This window comes from Rhipicephalus sanguineus, chromosome 3, assembly GCF_013339695.2.
Source record: "Rhipicephalus sanguineus isolate Rsan-2018 chromosome 3, BIME_Rsan_1.4, whole genome shotgun sequence".
Lineage (NCBI taxonomy): Eukaryota > Metazoa > Arthropoda > Arachnida > Ixodida > Ixodidae > Rhipicephalus > Rhipicephalus sanguineus.
The window spans coordinates 64,637,103-64,656,581 of record NC_051178.1 but is presented as its reverse complement, the minus strand read 5'-3'; the positions used below and the strand labels follow the sequence as shown (position 1 = coordinate 64,656,581).

Genomic DNA, 19,479 nt, shown 5'->3' with positions numbered 1-19,479 from the left:
CACCTTTTTTCAGCCTTTCGCAGCTTTGGCGATGATCCTAGATTTCTCATGAAGTGCCTAAAACTTACGCGTAATAATTAATAGGAGGAGGCATCTTTCCGGAAGGCGAAACAACACTGCACTAGAGCAAAGCGCGGAAGATCTCGGCGTGCACACGGAGAGATGCGAAACAGCAAGCAGTTATGCAGTGTACAGAATGTCTGTCGGCATGGCGTCACTTGAAACGTCATGTTCCGACGTCATGTACCAATGCTGAGAACAGTTTTTTGCTAACAGGGGCGTTAGTAAAAAAACTGTTCTCAGAGAAAGAAAAAAAAAAAAGTCTTGTTGCGATCATCATTATCCGACCGAATTTAAACAGCACCATGGTTGCACCGATGATTGTTGGCGGAAACGTATGTGCCCGTCTTGTCGAATGAGCGGTGCTGCAATTTTCGAACTTCTGGGTTCCCAAATAGCTCATGAATTTACAAAAGAATGTTGCGGATCACTACCTGAAACTTTCGTTATTGCGAGAGTGCTTTTTAAAATTTCTTCGCTGTAGAGAGGGGGCAAATGCATTGAACTCTATGGACATTTTGCCGGGGACGCCAGGTTTCTTCGTTGCGGCGAGAATTTCGTTCTTGAGGGCTTTCGTTATTGAGGTGTTCAACTGTATTGGGATTGCAAGTTTTACTTGAGAGTTACATACTATAATAACCACTATTTTATGTATCGCACGAACTAACCATTGGAAACGTCCACAGAAACTATTTCTTTCCTAAATCCTTCCGTTGTTTTCTTCCGCTGGTTCGAACAGGTGCGCCTGCGCTACGCCACCAAGTCCTGCTTCGGCCTGGCGCTCTGCCTGGCAGCGTTCGCCGCGTTCGTCCAGTTCCCAAACGTACTACGTTCCGCCTACCGTCAGTACATGACGCGCCCCGTAAGCGAGAGCCTCGTCGGTGAGCCCGTGTTTAGGGACAAGCAAGAGCCTTCGGTGCGAACGCTCCTAGCACCCGGCGCAGCTTACGACGCTCCTGGACGTCACCCTCCCGGCGTCAGAGAGCCCGCTGGCGCGGCGGACAACAAAATCGAGACGCAGAAGCGCGGAGCCAAACCCGCCGCCGCGTTCCGCCTCATCGCTCGGAAGGCAGAGCAGAACAGGCGGGGCGCCGTCCTCTTGGAGGAGAGCCTCAAGAGGCTGGACAGAGTCGCAGCCGCCGCCAACAAGAGTAAGAAGGCGGCTAGACCGAAGCCGACGTGGCTGCCACCCTACAACCCTTCCAAGTACCGCTTCACGCTCAACCCGAACCTGTGTTCCGGCGACGTCCCCGTCGTCTTTCTGGTGCTCGTCCAGTCGGCGGTCAAGAACTTCGACCGACGAGCGCTCGTAAGGGACACGTGGGGGTCGGTGTGTCGGCGCAACAACTCCTCCGCGTCAGGAGACGCGGTCTTGTGCCGTCTGGGCTTCGTGCTGGGAACGAGCCCGGACCCCGTGCTGGAGCACAGACTCCGCGACGAGTCCAGCCGACACGGCGACTTGGTGCAGTCCGACTTCGTGGACTCATACTACAACCTGTCCCTGTCCACGGTGACGGGTCTGCGATGGGCGCACGAGAATTGCAAGAGATACGGGTAGGTACACATGTGTATGTACAGTTTGGAATTCTGTCAGTCGAACGTACGTGGCAAGAGAGACGATCAGACCTATAAGATATGTAATTGACGTCATCGCACTTGATCATGTGTATGTGTTTGTTCTGGTATGAAGACAGCTATGAAGACAGCAAGGGAGTCAGTTATCTTCAAAGTGGTAAAGGAACTAGGCCTATTTCTAGTCTGTGTGCGTTTTCTAAGGGTCCAGGAAAGGTGATTTCAGCTCGCATTAACAACTTTTTTTTTTTTTTTGCAAAACCTAACATTCCATCTGGCTGTCAACGCTGTTTCCACACGGGCGGATCAACTGGGACAGCTTTGTTGTGTCAAAAGGAACGAATAATTAATAATATTGATGCTGGAAAATTTACATTAGGTATTATTAGTGATTAAAGCAAGGTATTCGACCGCTTACCTTATCACATATTAATAAGTAGACTGTGAATTGTACATTGCATCATGCTACTAATAAGTAAACCAGATGGATATGGTATCCGTGGTGTGACAAACTGGTTATTTCAGTCCTATCTGTCTGTGCTAACGCATTGCGTTGCTGTCGAAGACTACTGCTCTTCCTATAAAGAAATTAAAGCAAGCGTCCCACATGGTAGAGTCTTGAGCCCGTTTTTATTTTTTATCTATGTAAACAATATTGCTGAAATATTCAACAAATTCATCCATTGTACTAGACGCTGATGACGCGGGCCTGTTCGTCTCTAGCCATGATGTTGAATATATCGTACGAGAGAACTTGCACTGTTCTTTGCCATTTGTCGGTTTGGTCTCGTAATAATGCTCTAAAAGTTAATAACTCCAAAAAGAGAGAGAAGGAATAAAACAAAGGTAGAGAGGTTGACTAGACTGCGTCCAGTATGCTACCCTACCCTTGGGGAGGGAAATAAGGGATTAAAAAAAAGAGAGAGAAAGATGGACACATTTCACAACACACACACACACACACACACACACACACACACACACACACACACACACACACACACACACACACACACACACACACACACACCACACACACACACACACACACACACACACACCACACACACACACCACACACACACACACACACCACACACACACACACACACACACACACGCGCGCGCGCACACACACACACACACACACACACACACACACCACACACACACACACACACACACACACACACACACACACACACACACACACACACACACACACACACACACACACACAGTGCAGTGCATCACAGGCGGTCGCCTAATTATACTGCCTTCAAGTACTGCGGGGGGGCTGGCGTGGCTTACTCAGCTGATGAGCTGTGAGGCCAGGCTCCCAAGATCTATCCTTCAGTAAAAGGCCGATCATCGAGTCTTATCAAGGCCAGAGGCAGGCAGACTTGTTTGAAACAAGAATTATGCTTCGACAATACGCCTATTGGCATTTTGAGTAAGTTCAAAGTATTGTGCGTAACATTTTGAGAAGATATGAACTGGATTCATCATATTGAACTATTTACAATTTTACTGTCATCTGCCGTGGGTGCATTATCACATTGCCATCTTTCTTTCCCTTTTTTTTGTTTTCAGAGAAAGTAATATTGCAAACATATTATGCTTTCTTTGAATCGCACTTAAATTATTGTGCGCTTATGTGGCCTACCACCACGAAATAAAATCTTAATTCACTTTAACATCAGAAGCGAGTATTTCGACACATAGGAAATGCACCTTACTTTCATTCTACTGCGCAACTTTCTGACAACATTATAAGAGCAACTACTCTCCATGAGTTCCGGCTGTTGTATTCTTTTTCATTAGCCTCCGAAAATTTTAGAGCCTTTTTACAGCATATGTCACAAATAAAACGCAAAAAAAAGTGACGCAGGTACCCGCAGCAAAGCAGGTAGTTTGTACCACACAGGTGCAGAAATGATCTTATTCAGTCGTGAAGACGCACCTTCCCTTCACTTTTAAATAAATGCGCCAAGGAAAATATGGCACGTACCTTGACGCGAAATCAAATCATAGCGTATTTTCTACAAACTGCGATAAATATGAAATAAATGAGGGTGAAAAAAAACGTAATTTTAGATTTCACATTGTTCGGTGTACGTAATGTTCACTCGCACTCTGTGTTTTTATAATACAATGGCACATAATACTGTACATGCTGAGTGCGTTGACTGCAGTGTTTCTTGACATTTTTGTGGGGTACATAGTGCAATAGGCATCTTAGCTTTCTTTGTCGCTAATTGCTTTTATTTCTTATATATAATGTATAATTCTTTGTTAAAACATTAGTGTTCTTGATGTGCGTTCATTGGTCTTGCAACATTGTAATTGTATGTGCCGAAAGATGACTGTTTCATATGTTGTATTTCCGATAAGAGACGTACTGGTGCCATGCAGATGTTTTATGACACATTCAAGCTGCATGTTGCAGCTTTTAGACTAAAGGACCTCCAACAAATGTGTTGGAAAATAAATACAGTTTGGAATACCAGAGAGCTGAGCTAGTTGGTAAGTACTCATTCTAAAAAGACAGGGCGTTCAAACAAGGACACAAGAAAGAAGTCAGGACACCACAAACGCCGACTAACAACTGAAGAGACGCACAACGGCTGAAAAGGAAAGAAGGCACGAAAACTTATCTGCGCATGCCCATGCAACAGGCGAACCTATCAATCCGGCACGCGTGGCGGTCTACGTTGAAGATAACTGTTAAGGCATTTGATTTCATCTTTATGCAAGTTAATCGACGGTTGGCTCACGCATGCGCTACCACTATTCTCGATATGCCATGCTTCAATCATCAGGCGCGTTTCTTCATTTCTATGACGGTACAACACTGCGCATTCATCGAATTTTGGCGTGCACTTGCAATCTCGACAATGTAAAGATGATTAGAAGGTGAACCTCCTGTTAGCGATCTCTATGTTCCAACAATCTCTGGTTAATGCATCGGCCCGTTTGTCCCACGTAGAAGCGACCGCAGCTGAAAGGGACCTTATACACCACACTCGTACGGCAATCAGTGAATTTGTTGGTGTGTTTTAAGAAACAAATATCGGTCCGCTTCTTGTCTTTTACTCGCTCATTCTTCCTCTGCACAGCGGCACAAATTTTACCTAGCTTATTGGCAGCCGTGAAAACAACATTAACGCCGTATCTACTTCGTACTTTCTTTAGCCTGTGAGACACGCAATGAATGTACGGTATACCTACGACACGTTTCTTCCTATCGTTTTCTGCATCCATGCTCGGACTTAACACAATAGACTTCTTTAAACGTTCAGCGACCCTGGCCACTGCATCACGAGGATACCCTACATCTAAAAGACGTGTAACCTGTGCGTTAAAGCTACCACTCATTTTGTGCTCACACGACTTGGTGAGGGCTGATTTAAGGCAACACATGGTGATACCGCTTTTTACAACCTTCGAGTGCTTCGACGAAAAATTTAACAGCGGTTTCGAAGATCTAGGAGAATACTGCCAGCACACGTGGTTCTTCCGGAACGTTAAGGAAATATCTAGAAATTGTATTCCATTATTCTGAGGCACCTCTTTAGTAAAGCTCAGCCCACCTCCATTAATTTCAAATTTTTCGCTCACGGAAGTTACGACCTTTTCAAAGTCCTCACCACTACAAAAGATCAAGTAATCGACCACATAACGAAAAGCCTTAATAACCGAATTACCTAAGGCGCCTTCCAAAAGATTGTCAATCTTGCTAAGGTATAAATCACTAAGAACCGGAGCAACCTTAGAACCAATACATATCCCTGATTTCTGCACATAAACGCCTTCCTTCCAACCTACAAGCGTCGACTTTAAATACATGGAAAGGGTTTCTAGAAATGCCCCGGTAGAAACACCACATTTATCGGTGAGAACCGTCTGGTGCGCTTGTTCGTTAATACATTCATTAACACAATTTAACAACTCCTCATGCGGCAAAGAATAATACAGGTCTTCAATATCCATACTAAAAGTTTTACAACAGCCGGGGTTCTCCTCTGAGAGGAACTGAACTAGCGCCTGAGAATTACGCATACCAAAAGGGTCTGAAAAACTCAAAGAGGTTAAGCAGTTCTGCAAATAACTAGATACAGCGACTTGCCAGGTGCCTTGCTCTGAAACGATTGCTCGAAATGGGATCTCGTTCATATGTGTTTTGGCTCTCTCAAGGTTATGTCTTAACAAACACCATGTGTTGCCTTAAATCAGCCCTCACCAAGTCGTGTGAGCACAAAATGAGTGGTAGCTTTAACGCACAGGTTACACGTCTTTTAGATGTAGGGTATCCTCGTGATGCAGTGGCCAGGGTCGCTGAACGTTTAAAGAAGTCTATTGTGTTAAGTCCGAGCATGGATGCAGAAAACGATAGGAAGAAACGTGTCGTAGGTATACCGTACATTCATTGCGTGTCTCACAGGCTAAAGAAAGTACGAAGTAGATACGGCGTTAATGTTGTTTTCACGGCTGCCAATAAGCTAGGTAAAATTTGTGCCGCTGTGCAGAGGAAGAATGAGCGAGTAAAAGACAAGAAGCGGACCGATATTTGTTTCTTAAAACACACCAACAAATTCACTGATTGCCGTACGAGTGTGGTGTATAAGGTCCCTTTCAGCTGCGGTCGCTTCTACGTGGGACAAACGGGCCGATGCATTAACCAGAGATTGTTGGAACATAAGAGATCGCTAACAGGAGGTTCACCTTCTAATCATCTTTACATTGTCGAGATTGCAAGTGCACGCCAAAATTCGATGAATGCGCAGTGTTGTACCGTCATAGAAATGAAGAAACGCGCCTGATGATTGAAGCATGGCATATCGAGAATAGTGGTAGCGCATGCGTGAGCCAACCGTCGATTAACTTGCATAAAGATGAAATCAAATGCCTTAACAGTTATCTTCAACGTAGACCGCCACGCGTGCCGGATTGATAGGTTCGCCTGTTGCATGGGCATGCGCAGATAAGTTTTCGTGCCTTCTTTCCTTTTCAGCCGTTGTGCGTCTCTTCAGTTGTTAGTCGGCGTTTGTGGTGTCCTGACTTCTTTCTTGTGTCCTTGTTTGCACGCCCTGTCTTTTTAGAATAAATACAGTTTGGTACTGAATAGGCTTTATTTCAAAGGTGCTTGTTGTTGTTGTTTTACAGCGAAAGCTGTTATGAGATCATTTCACCGGCCGTTTTTGGCGCCGTAGTTCTCCGCCGCCGCCGCCGCCGCCGCCACCGGTGTCCGTAACCAGTATCGCTGGAAATAAGAAAAAAAGACGAAATAAGAAAGAAATTCCAGGATGTAACGAGGTTCGAACACGGGCCCTCTGCGTGGGAGCCCAGTATTCAACCTCTGAGCCATGCCGGTGCTTGAAACTGCTTTGCAAGAAGGTCCTATACAGGCTTCATGTCGGCAAGGAACCACATTAGCATATGCAATATAGGGTGGTAGAAGAGTAAAATAAGCACCAAGCGTCGCACAACGCGAATTCTGTAACCAGGCGTCACACAATGCAAATTGCGCAACGAGTAGGTTGTTGAATGCTTCCAACCCATTACAAAGGGTTCTGCCATAATTCTTCATCGTCATCAGGCACAGCATCAACAAAGTGCGCATAATGCCTTACATGTGTTTAGCAGGTACCAACGCTCTCCGTAGAATGACGAAAAAATGGCACAGTGCCTGCTGCCCTACTTCTCAAAAATTACAGTGATTTATAGCGTAGTGGGTTCCTCGCAAGGGCACTTGTATTGGTTGCCAAGGAAGCCCATAAGCGCATGATCCATTACCCGTCTCTCTCCCATGTCAACGTATGTTATACAGCATGACAGGAGAGGGACATAGCGACCGGGCGTCACCAATTGCAAATTAAATATCTGATGGGCCGTTTAAAGCTTCCAACCCATTACAAAGGGCTGAGCCACAATTCTCCATTATCATCAGTCGTCGCGTCAACAAAGTGCACATAATGCCTTACAGACATGTAGCTGGTGCCTCGCTTCTCCGCAGAATGACGAATAATGGCTTAGTAGGTGCTTCCCAACTTCACAAAAATTGTTATTTATGGCGTAGTGGGTACCTTTCTAGTGTACTTGTATTGTAGTCCCAAGAAAGCTTAACGGGCTCTAGAAACGCCGCTCTTCCAGCTTTCGCTGTGACAGTGCTGCGGTTTCAGCGCAGGCCTGGCGTTTTTTGTTGTTGATGTTATTGCGGAAAACTCAAAGCGGAACTCAATGCGAAAAACTCAAATGTACCTTCTCAAAGGACGAAGGTCGATAAGAGGTGTATAGTTGTGCCCTATGTGCACAAAACGTCGCACCACTAAAAGAAGGTTGGGAGGCGACATGGTGTTGAAGTCGTGTTTTCGACTCCTAAGAAGCTTGCAGGGTTGTGCGCGCGCATAGGCGACAGCCAAAACACGGTACAAGGATGCGGGGAAAAGCACACGAGTTCATATGCAGAGTACAATGTTGGCGTGGTCTATGAAATTCCCTTGTCATGTGGAAAAAGTTATGTAGGACGGACTGGAAGATGTATGAACGTGCGCACGCGTCAACATGAATTGTCAGTTAAAAACAATACAAGCGTGCACCTACCCACCCACTGCTCCGAGTGCAAGTGCGAACCGATGCTGAAAGATGTTAAGATATTGAGCCGCTACCGAGATAATAGAGCAAGGGAAATTTGCGAAGCATACCACAATAGAAAGAAGGGAAATGAATGCGTCAGTGAGTCATTGGTGTTCTTACATAGCACAGAGATGAGATTTATCGATGAGCGCTGTTAAGATGACGTCCTATAGGGAACCCAAGCTCAAGTCTGCGGCGCGACGACAGCGCCGCGCCAGCCGCGCTGCGGCTCTGTCGGAAAGCTCTGAACCTTCTGCGCGGCCAACTCAGCCTCTTTCACGGTAGCGGTAGCGCACGTGCGCACGCGCTCTTCTCTCGGTGCGGGTAACTGGTAGGCCGTCAGCTGGGTACGTTGAACCGAGAGGCTTGCTGTGCGAAGCTGCGCATTTCCACGATGGCAGAAGCGACCCCGCGGATGCGCAAGCGTGGTCCGAAGTATTGCGGTTTAGTGGCCAGCCACAACAGTGCAGACAAGGCACAAGATTCACGTGTTAAACTGTATCGGTTCCCGGGCGTGTCGCACGAGAAATAAAGGCGGCAAGCGTGGATAGCTGACAGCGCTGTCTCGCCTTCTATTTTGGCTGTCTCAGTTCATCGCTTTCGTTCGTTCCGACTACCTGAATCGGTAAGTAACGGGGCGCATGCACGCAGCGACTACAGTAATGATTACTCGCTGTCTTCTCGCATTGTTAAAGTCCAGTTACGGTTGTAGGTGAAGCAACTTTGTGTTTTGATTCCCCGTGCTCGTGAGACCTACCCGTCGTTGTTGAACGTTCACATTCGCGTTATACCGTTAGCGTTGCGCGGTTGGTTGAATTCAACTGAACTCCGCACATTGTCAGAAGTTCGGCGCCTGCATTTCACGCGTCGGGAAGGCTGCTTTATCACGCCGGAACGAACGTCTGTGCATTTTCAGCAAGCTTTGACATCGTTCTGCAGGTTTGCTTTGTTTTTGTCACTTTATTGGGGTGATATATATTTAAGCCGCTAAATATAACTGGCACTTCATACATGCTTTGCAATTGCAACCTTGAAATAACCACCTTCTGACATTGTGCGATTTTCTAGCCGCGTTCGCGCAGCAGGTTTTATATGCCTGTCAAGTCGATATCATAAAAAGAGACTGCAAGCATGACGCGAGAGCCGAAGAAACGAGGCGAGCAGTTCATCTTGCTTCACGGTGGTTGAAGCTCAGCTAGCTGCCTCGCGTCTTAATCGGCGGGTGATTCTCCAGCGGCACGGAGGACTTGACTCTAACCTTCTCAGGAAGCAGTGTCATGGCCGTATAATCTTTCTTTCGCACGCCGCAAACCTTTGTTCACGAAAGTGCACGGCTGCTACTGTAAGCATGCCATATCAAAACAACAATCATATGCTTCGTAGTCCACGCCGCAGAACATCGATAGCGTGTACAGCTTCATTTCGGAGTGCATGTGGACCATTATTCATCTTTAGCATGACAGAATGAGACTTACCTCGAGGTATACGTGCTACAGGGTGTAATCGCGACTTGGGAAATGCATTTCGCTTTGAGTCGGGCGTGGTTGTCGTCGATCGTCTGCTCTTCACCGTTAACGTGACTGACGAGCCTTTCTCATTTTATCAAGTTCGCTTTTCGGAAGTGCCAGTCAAGCTTGAAAATCCTTTTGAAGCCGCACTGCAAGCGGTACATTGCGAGGCGCCGAAAGTGCACCGCGAGAGCTCTGCACGTGCACAGAAGCGAGCAGCAACGCGGTGGAGAGAAGGGAAAACGCGCGCTGCTAACACCCCAGTTTCTCTTTTTCTGCCAGAGATAGCGCTGCCTGTCAAGAGCAGCAGCGCTGCTAAGCATTGCTTGGGAAGCCTATGGTTGCTAAACTTTTTTTCGATGATAGATTTCTGAAAAGCGCATGCTCGGTGATGATTTCTGCGAAGTGTACTTATAGGAGGAATGTGTGTAATAAAGTTCATGGGCAAGTCTGCACCTGTGTGTGTGTGTATGGTTGTTACGTGTGTGTCAGGTAGCGCAGTTATCCCTTTTGTATTAAGATGCACGAACTCGCCCCGCAATAAGTTCTAAAACACACACTGTGCAGTGATAGCGGCGAACAGAGCGGCGGCCGTCGAAAAAAACTGATCTGCAACAAGGCGCGTCGGCATTTACACATGCGACATCGAACATTCGAGCCTTACCGCTGGTGGCAGCGCTAGATCCAGAATATTCTCAGCTGTTCGCGGTTTCTCGGTCAAGCCTATAAGAAGATTCTAACATAACCTGCAAGGTTCCCAGACATTAGGGCGCGGCTTGTGCAAGGCAGCGGCTACGCGGGCAACGAACTAGTTACGTACAAATAACAAAAGAAGCGCATCTTTCTCTCTCTTTCTTTGATTCTCTGTCTTTCTCCCCCTCTTTCTCTTTCTGCTTTTTGTTCTCTCTGTTTCTCTCCTTCTCTTTCTTTCTATGGTACATTTTGCTCTCTCCTCTCCCCATTTCCCTCGTCACACTCACATCTGTCCTCCTCTCCCTCGCTTCCCTCCCCCCCCCCCCTTGCTATATAATACTATACAAGGCTATGCTTTGCTCGCTAGCCGCTCGCCTTCGGATGGTGTGTGCGGGTTCGAATCTCGCCTCGCGAAGAAATTTTTCGCCCCTAGAATTTATCTCTTTCTCTATCTTTATTCCTTTCGTTGTACGTACTCGGGGTCTTCAGCTCGCCACCGTCGCTTCACAACCATTTCTTGGGCTAACTGTTGCCTTCTTCATTTTTAGTGAACCAGTGGTGGGTAGTGCGGTTTGCCCCATTTGGTGGCACATGCCCGTTGAGGAAAATGATAGTTTTCTGGTGACCATGGACATTTTATGACCGGCTATAACAGCTTAGCTGTTAAAACACCGTCGATGAGTTTAATAAACAGGTGCCCTCAGGCTTTGCCTCTTTTGTCAGTCTACTTGATGACAGATACGATGGAAGCTGTCTCACGTATTATTTCTCCCGAAGTTTCGTGGCCAGAGTTGGGCTATCCAGGGTTGGCGGGTAAAAAGAGGCAGGGTTCATACCTGCAAGATACAGTAAGTGCTCGGACGGTTGCTGCAGTGAACACAGGAATGCGACCTCTGAACAGACCTCGGGAAAATTTGTGTGAAAGGGTTGGTGCGGAGGGCGTGCAATTGCTGATAATTTGGCATGAGTGTAAGGGTGTTGGTAAATGGTAAATAAATATTCAGCCGAGCTCGAGCTAAGACACACTGATTATGACATATACACATGGGGAAGCTGTACAAATGATGATGATATGTCGAAGTGACAAAGAAGAGTCACTGAATGCGCTCGCAATATTCGCCTCGAGATTTTTGAGTGGCGCCCTCTCGCGTGTGACGTCAGAGAGAGGACTCGGGTGCCGCTCTTTGCCCGCGCACTCGCTACGTGAAGGTTGCTCGACATTGCCGGCCAGTTTGTCCTGCTCGAGTTATTGAAACGTTAGTGGGCAAGTACATAAAGCAATTTGTACTGAACGTTCAAGCAATATGCCCATCGAAATCGAGCGGAGTTGCCATCAGGAGCATGTTAAGTGTCGATTGCTCCTGGTGTCGTCTGCTAGCCATCAATGTGTACATCTGCATATATGGCGACGATTTCTTTTCGCCACTGTTCTATGGCTGTGGTGCGCTCAAAGTGAATTTCCGGCCTGTTTTAGATCACTGACTTCAGCGTTCGATCTTCGGCTCAGTGTCTGCGTTAAAGCGCAATATATGTATACCCCGTGCTGCGCGTGTTCGGTTGGCAAGCCTGCTCCTTCGGTTCAGTTCCTTTGTTCGGAGTTTTAAGCGCATGGGAAACGACGTGTGATATCATTCAAATATATTAAATGGTCAATGGTCGTTACAGGCAACCACCATTGATTTCAGCAGCTGCTGTGTAAGCGCGTCGTAAGTACTTGAAATTTAAACAATAAATAAGTCGGTTCATAGCACGAGTCAAAAGGGGATGCACGACGGTGTAAGCAGGGTTGCCACTTACTTTCGACTAAATGTCGCCAAACGACGAGCCAAAAGTCGCCATTTTTTCATTAATTTCGCCAAAGAAGTCGCCATTCTATATATATGTGCGGCATACCTATAGTAATAAAAATTTCCACTCATGTATAGTCCCGTAGAATACAGTACCATCCTAGACCCTTAAATTATATTGACGTTTCTCAATGCCAGTTGTATCGCCCGCTTCACCATGGGAGTACATGGTGCTGCTTCTCCGAGTAGCCGCAAGATGTGCGTGGTGGCGCAAGGGTGAATGAATGAAACGCTCATGATATCCTTCCATCCCTGTCCGCTCGTTTGAAAGGTAAAAGTATGGTAAACCTTGGGCGAAAACTGTGAAATCGTTCTTTGTAGACAGCTTTACGTACCCTTATATGAATTAAAAGGATTAAAAGGTTTATTGGAGGTAACACGACAGAATTCTTACAGGAACCAATCATTAGTGAGTCCTACACCTTTTCAGTGGCAACTAATATGATACCGGACGCCACCGACCCTTTCTTATAGTCACTTATATCTACACGCGTTAATCCGATGCGTTATTAATGGACAAGTAGATAAGCTAAAATGTTATATATTAATTGTTTTCATTGCACACGCTCACCGAGAACAGTGGAAAATGCCTCAATACATATATTTTTATTGCACAAATAGCCGCGTATCCGCCTCTCTTCGCTATTCCAAAACAGTCTTTACGAGCTGAATTGGGGGAACTGAAACAGTGAATAAGTCGCCAAGCTATTCAGAACAGTTGGAGCTCTGGCGGAACAAATGGTCGGAAGACGCGGCCAACCTATCGTCTAGCCCCTTCAGAAGCGAAACTTTAGAGATGCTTAAGGCACCTAAAGCCTTAAACTTATAGTAAAACATTGCCGCCTCGTGGTATGCAAGGCAGTCTCCTGACTTACATGTTGCTAGAATGTCGCTTGGGGCCGCTGCAGTACCTCCTATATCTAGAAGAATTGAGGAGATACACACCGAATGACGCGTAATGTGCACATTCAACTCGTGGGTCTAAAACCAAGAAAAATACAGAGAATGTTGCCGCTCATTCGTTGGGAAGACACTGAGCTTAGGATGCACAACTTAGTGGAGATATAAGCCGAAAATCGCCAAAAATTCGCCGTGTCGCCATTCATAATTTTAGGTCGCCACGAGCCTCTCAAATTCGCCAATTTGGCGAAAAGTAGCCATCATTGGCAACCCTGGGTGTAATGAAATATTGGTAGGTTGTGCGGAGTTGTTTTAGGGGCGAAGCTCCTTAAGGCGGCACCCGTTCGTCCCTCGTAGTCGTAGTCGTAGTAGTAGTGCGTAACAAGTCTTACGCTTTGACCTCCAAGGTGGTGCCGGTGGGAGATTTTTCCTGTGCGTTGTTGAACAATAAAAAATTCGCAGCGTGCGCGTTAACTAAAAGCCGAATTCTTCTGTCTCTCATTCCCCATTAGCAGCCATTGGCATGTTCCAGTAGGAAACGTTAGTAGAAGTAGAAGTGTAAGTGTTAGCTAAAAGCCGACTTCTTCTGTCTCTCATTCCCATTAGCAGCCGTTGTTTACCTCCAAGGTAGTGCCTGGTGAGATTTCTCCTGTGCGTGATTAAACAATAAAAATTTTATTCAAAACGCCGTTGATTGATGAAATAAACCAACGAAAGACGCCAGATGTTTTGTAAAAGCAAAACGAAAGAACGCCAGATGTTTCTAAAGCAAAGCGAAAAGACGCCAGCTGCTTAACGAAAGACGCCACATGTTTTCTAAAGCAATGGTTTTCTAAACAATGAAAATTCACAGCGTACATGTGAAATTAAAGTGAGCTGCAAGTCGTCATAACTCATCGAACCTTTAGTATAAACGCGCCCGATCTCACGTCGGTGATGATGTACTGGGCAGAATTCACGGAAGATTCACGGTTTACCGATGAACCTCCGCAGCTTCGCCCACTCATCATCATTCACTCCGTGGATATGCTGTGATTTTTTTTATGCAACATGTCTTAATTCCTACATTAATAAATCTACTTTTTCTGACTCGTTCATAGTCGTCTGAAAGTATGCTGAAAATAATTAGTTTAACCGTACTAACGTAGATAAATACAAAGCTTTCGCATCGCGAAATCGTAATGAGTTGTATTTGCAACAAAAAAGTGTAAATCTCAACGGTCGACTCCAGATGGGGCGTAGTGCGATCACAGTACTAAAAATAGACTCACAGAGTCCCTTATGCATTTGTCTATGATGACTCGAAGGCAAAAGCCATCTTTTTTCCTCAGTCGATGTATTGTTCCTTACAGGCCCCCTTCCGAATGCTTTCTGGACGTAACGTAGTTTTGCACTGCCTAGAGGATGGGAGGCATTGCAAGCTTTCTAGACATCACCTGGTTTTGCATTGCCTCCGTGATCGGCCCACCGGTCACCGAGGCAATGCAAAGCGACGATGTCATGTGATGCCGTCATCAAGTAACATTACGTTATGAAGTTACAAATTTTGGCTGTCTGTGATGCCATGATGACGTCATAAGCTGACGTCATCATATGATGACTTTTTGCATCACTTGTGTTGATGCTGCCGACGCGGGACGCCGATGGTCAATTTTCGCGTTTGATGAGGAAATCTAAGGCTTTCACCTTAAGATATTCAGTCTTGTTACAGCGCGGTAAAGAATATCAATAACCAGCCAAAGGGGCCAAAAGAATGATGGGAATAGTTATCTTTCTCCTCTTCCTGGACACATTCGCCGATTTTTCGTACTATTTACCAAGCTATACTATCGGTGTCAAATTAAACGCGAACAATGGAGCGCTTTGCCCAAGCATTAGGAGCTGTATAGTGCGCGCCGTCCTGCCATCACATTGACAGGCCCGCACATCCGATTAGGCAGTACTGCGTGATCGAAAGCATGAATGTGGCTCAGCCAAGGAGCGCATCTCTAATCATAAGGGTGCGAACTGCACAACGCGCACCACTGCTGGCGTTTCATTCGGAGCCGATAGTGCGTGTAACAAGTTTTAATATGCATCCAACTCGCTCAATCTACGCCAGTTGTCCGCAATAACCCACTAGTCGATGACGTTATCAATTTTATTTTGCCGGCAAACGTTTTGTGTACATAGGTCCACATGACTACAATTGGGAGTGGAGTGTGAATTTTCGTTCAACTCAAGTCTGTTTACACAACGCTAACTTTTATTGATCGCGCTTCGCTTCCAAAGCAGCATAGGCTCTCTTTAATTCGCTTGGCGGGACGTTCGCGCTTTCACGTAAGCTATTTCAACGCCATTCAGCCCAGTGAGTGGCGCCAAGAACTCGCGGGCATGATACTGACCACGATGACTGTAGGTATATAGAAGATACGTTAAATGTTAACGTTTCTTAACCTCCTGTAATGCTAGCAGCCATCTGAAGAACTATCGTTGCAAGAAAATACAGCTAGTAGTCGAGGAACGCCGTGTAACGCGAGCGAACTATGACGAAAATGCTGCTGTTCTAGCCAGAGCTTAGGAGACGACAAAAGCCTAATCCCCGCCTTTGCGTCACCGGAGCGCAGTTCGCAGCGCCGCCATCGGCGGCCCACAGGGCGAATACATCCCTTGATGATTCAAGCATGGCGAAGAGTTATCAGGCGCACAAATTGTTGCTGAGTTGAGCTCAGTGGCTTCTAGAGGTTACGCGTAATTGTCGTTTGCGTTGAATTTTAGAGCCATTAGGTCAACGGGCGTATGTAACAAAGAAAGAGAAGAAAATAAAAGAAAAAGAGAGTTGAAAACGCGGCAACTGCGGCAACTGTGCCTCTTTCTTTAGGTATAACTGCTGCCGGGAGTGAATGCCGTCACCTGTGCTTCCTTCACGGTAAACGAGGTGCGTTGTGAAAATACGAACTGCGAACTACGAACCGAGCGAAAGTTTTAAAAAAGGGCCTTGTTTTACGACACGTTCCAACACAGGTGGCCCCATGGTGTTTTCAAGCTTCTAGGTTGTCAAATACGAACTCTCCCTCCGATGTTTTATTGCCGCTGTCCCAAGCCCTTCCGCGGCCACATGATGGCAGCCTTACGCTATTTGTAAAAGCGAACTTTTCTTCGAAATAAAGCCTTGTGGTCGAGTGTGCGAATGCCGAAAGTATGACGGAAGCCGTGAAAAATTAATCATAACGCGTTTGGTGTTCGTTTTATAAAAAAAAAGATTGCGGGCAGTTTGCACTAAGTCGCGCAAAGCTTGGCACAGCGAAGCACAGACCCGTCGCCGCTCGTACTCCCGGTCGACCGGCACGTCTAGCTTCGAGATGCGCCGCTTCCTCCTCAGGAGTACGCAGCGAGGCTATGCACTATAGGGAGGAGGTTGCGCGTGATGTCTCCGTCTGTGGGCGTGGCTTAGCTACAGCGCATGCGCGGCTTGGCCAGGTGGTGCGGTATCTGGTCGCTAGACGACGCGATGCTTGCTTCCTCATTCCTTCTAATTAATTTTCTCTCTTCTTTCTCTCTCTTTCGTTGATGTTCTGTCTCTTTTTTTTTTCCTGCATTTTTCTCTCTCTTTCTCTCTACCTCATTCTTTCTGTGCTACGCTTTACTCTCCCCCTTCCTCTTTTCCCTCCTTCTCAGCATCACATCTCTTATCCTCGCGCTCACTTCTTTTTCCCAGCCACTTGCTACACTATACTATACAAAGCTCCGCTATGGTCTGCTAGCGTGCCTGGACAGCCGAGTGGTTAGGACGCTCGCCTTCGGATCGAGGGTACGCGGGTTTGAAACCCGCCCCGTGAAGAATATTTTTCGGCATATGTCTCTTTCTTTCCGTGTCTCTGATTGTTTCTTTCTTTCTTTCTTTCTTTCTTTCTTTCTTTCTTTCTTTCTTTCTTTCTTTCTTTCTTTCTTTCTTTCTTCCTTTCTTTCTTTCTTTCTTTCTTTCTTTCTTTCTCTCTGTACTCGTTCTCAGGTAGCTGCACAGTGGCACATGGCCGTTAAGATGATGACAGTATTTTGCGAGCGCCTCACAAGGAACGATTTGCTAGATAGCTTCGCTGTTAAAAGTGTACAAGCAGCCGGACCGAGCGGCTGCCCCCATATTGACGGCATTCCACAGCCATAGACAAGTCGCTAAGAGTGTGACTCACAGGTAGAGCATGCAGTTTCAACCGAAAAACAAGCAACACGAAAACAAAGAACAGCGATAGGATTACGGGGCACGCCGTAGCGGGCGACTGCAAACTAATACCACCTGGGCCCGTATTCACGAAAACGCCTTACCCTAAAATTTTCGTAAGAAAATATTTCAGCCAATCCTGACCAATGAGAACACGCATATCGTAATCTTCAGTGAAAAAAAAGCCTTCAATAGGGTATGTGGGGGTACTAAATTACGTGTAGAATTATGCAGTTATCAGTCTGCAGCTGTGTAGTGCTGGAAGACTATAGGAACGGCGAAAAAGCACCGGTGTAAGCAATGTACATGTTTTCATAAAAGTATTTTACGTACTTTTTAGGCGAGAAAATGTAACATTTGCGTCACTGTTTGATTACAGTTAGCTTAGTTCGTACAACATGTAACGCGCCAATGTTCGTAATTACAAGTGCTGTATGAGCTTACGTTTTTTTGAAGCGCCGCTAGTAATGTTACCGTGTTGTCTTTTTCGTTCTGTTAGTGTGTTAGCAACATTGCCGGCCAAGCCTTCACTTTTAAAATTATGACATATTATCGTTCCTTGGTTGTTTAAATAATGGTGCTGTGTGCGCAAACTGAGAAGCTTTAGAAATTAGTCTAATCAGTCAGTCACTTTATTGATAGGTAGAAATTAGTGTGATGGCTCTTTCTTTTTTTCGAGCAGACATACGTCGTACACAAGTGCTCAAGAAATACATCATGAACACATCCGCCGAACATCATATTCTCAGTGCTGAGGATGCGAGTACGGCTTCGAAACACAGCAACTCGTTTTCTCCTGTGCTTTCTGATTCATTCATCAAATTTCCAAGTCTAATTTTACATATATCAAATTATAAAGAAGAACCTAATTTTCGACGTGTTTTCCTTTCTTGCGCGGTTTGTTGAATGGCTGCATGTCATCCCAGAACAGGCGGTTCACTGCCTCTGGCTCGACTGACAGGTATTCACCCTCTTGCGCAGGTACCTGGTTAAGGCCGATGACGATGCTTTCGTGAACCTCGCTGCACTGCGGGCGTACCTGGCCACGAGGTCCCGGCGACGTCGGAGGGCCATCGTCGGCTACCTGATGAAAGGGTTCCGACCCAACCGGAACCGGGCCAGCAAGTGGTTCACCTCGCCACAGCTGTTCGCCAAGGCGCGACTGCCGGACTTTGTGAGCGGATTCGCGTACGCTGTGACTCGCGACGCCGTCGGGCCTCTGTACGCGGCCGCTCGAGTGGCGCCCATCTTCCCTTTCGAGGACGTGTACGTGACGGGCATGTGCCGAGAAAGGGCACAGGTCGTCTCGGGAAGCAAGGCGATCGCGCTGGAGGGCGCGCCCAGGTTCCACAACCACCGCAAGAAGAGCCGTGGTGATAAGACACTGTGTTCGTTGTACGGAAGTGTCCTAGCCCAGCACGAGCTGACGGCAGCCGAGACAAGGAGTCTGTGGGAGGACTTGAAAACTGGCAAATGCAGCTAGTTTTCGGCTGCGTGGACACCGTTTGCTTCGACGCTGAGAAAGCGAAGGATGACTATGTACGACGCTTCGCGTACCGTCTCGAACGGACGACCGCGCGATGCTGCATAACCGTGGCCGAGCCCTATGCCTAGCAAGCTCACAGAGTTCTGGCGTGCGTGGATTGACAGTGTCTGGACAGACAACGCGGGTGATCGACGCTTCCGCGAGCGAAAGAAAGAAATCGAGATAGGACAGAAAGGTTAAACAGATGAATAGCCGGTTTGCTACCCTGAACGGGGTGGTAGTAAAAGGAGTTGGAATGATAGTACAAAAAATAGAGCGTTGGAAGAAAAACAAGCGCGTAACGGCAAAACAAGAATGACGCTCCTATTAGAGTGATCTAGACAGGCCGATAAACTACAAAAAGCGCTGTTTGTTTACGACGCCTTCCGATGGCGTAGTACTGAAGGATGCTTTTTCTTAAAGAGGTGATACTTCAGACGTTTGCTACTATCCAGAAGACTGACAGCTACGCAACTTGCATGCATCTGGTCCATTGTCACCATGGATGAAGCGTGACTACTGTACCAAGCCAACTGACAG

General features: G+C 46.7%; 1 protein-coding gene across 1 annotated transcript in view; it reads left to right on the top strand.

Annotated features, from left to right (window-relative positions):
• Positions 1 to 19,211, top strand: part of LOC119386692 (beta-1,3-galactosyltransferase 1) — a 49,616-nt gene extending 30,405 nt beyond the window's left edge. The window contains exons 2-3 of the mRNA XM_037653984.2: positions 800 to 1,614; positions 18,396 to 19,211. Of these exons, the coding sequence (XP_037509912.1) occupies positions 800 to 1,614; positions 18,396 to 18,897 (1,317 nt within the window). The 3' untranslated portion in view covers positions 18,898 to 19,211. The remainder of the gene's footprint in view (positions 1 to 799; positions 1,615 to 18,395) is intronic.
• The last annotated feature ends 268 nt before the right edge of the window (positions 19,212 to 19,479 follow it).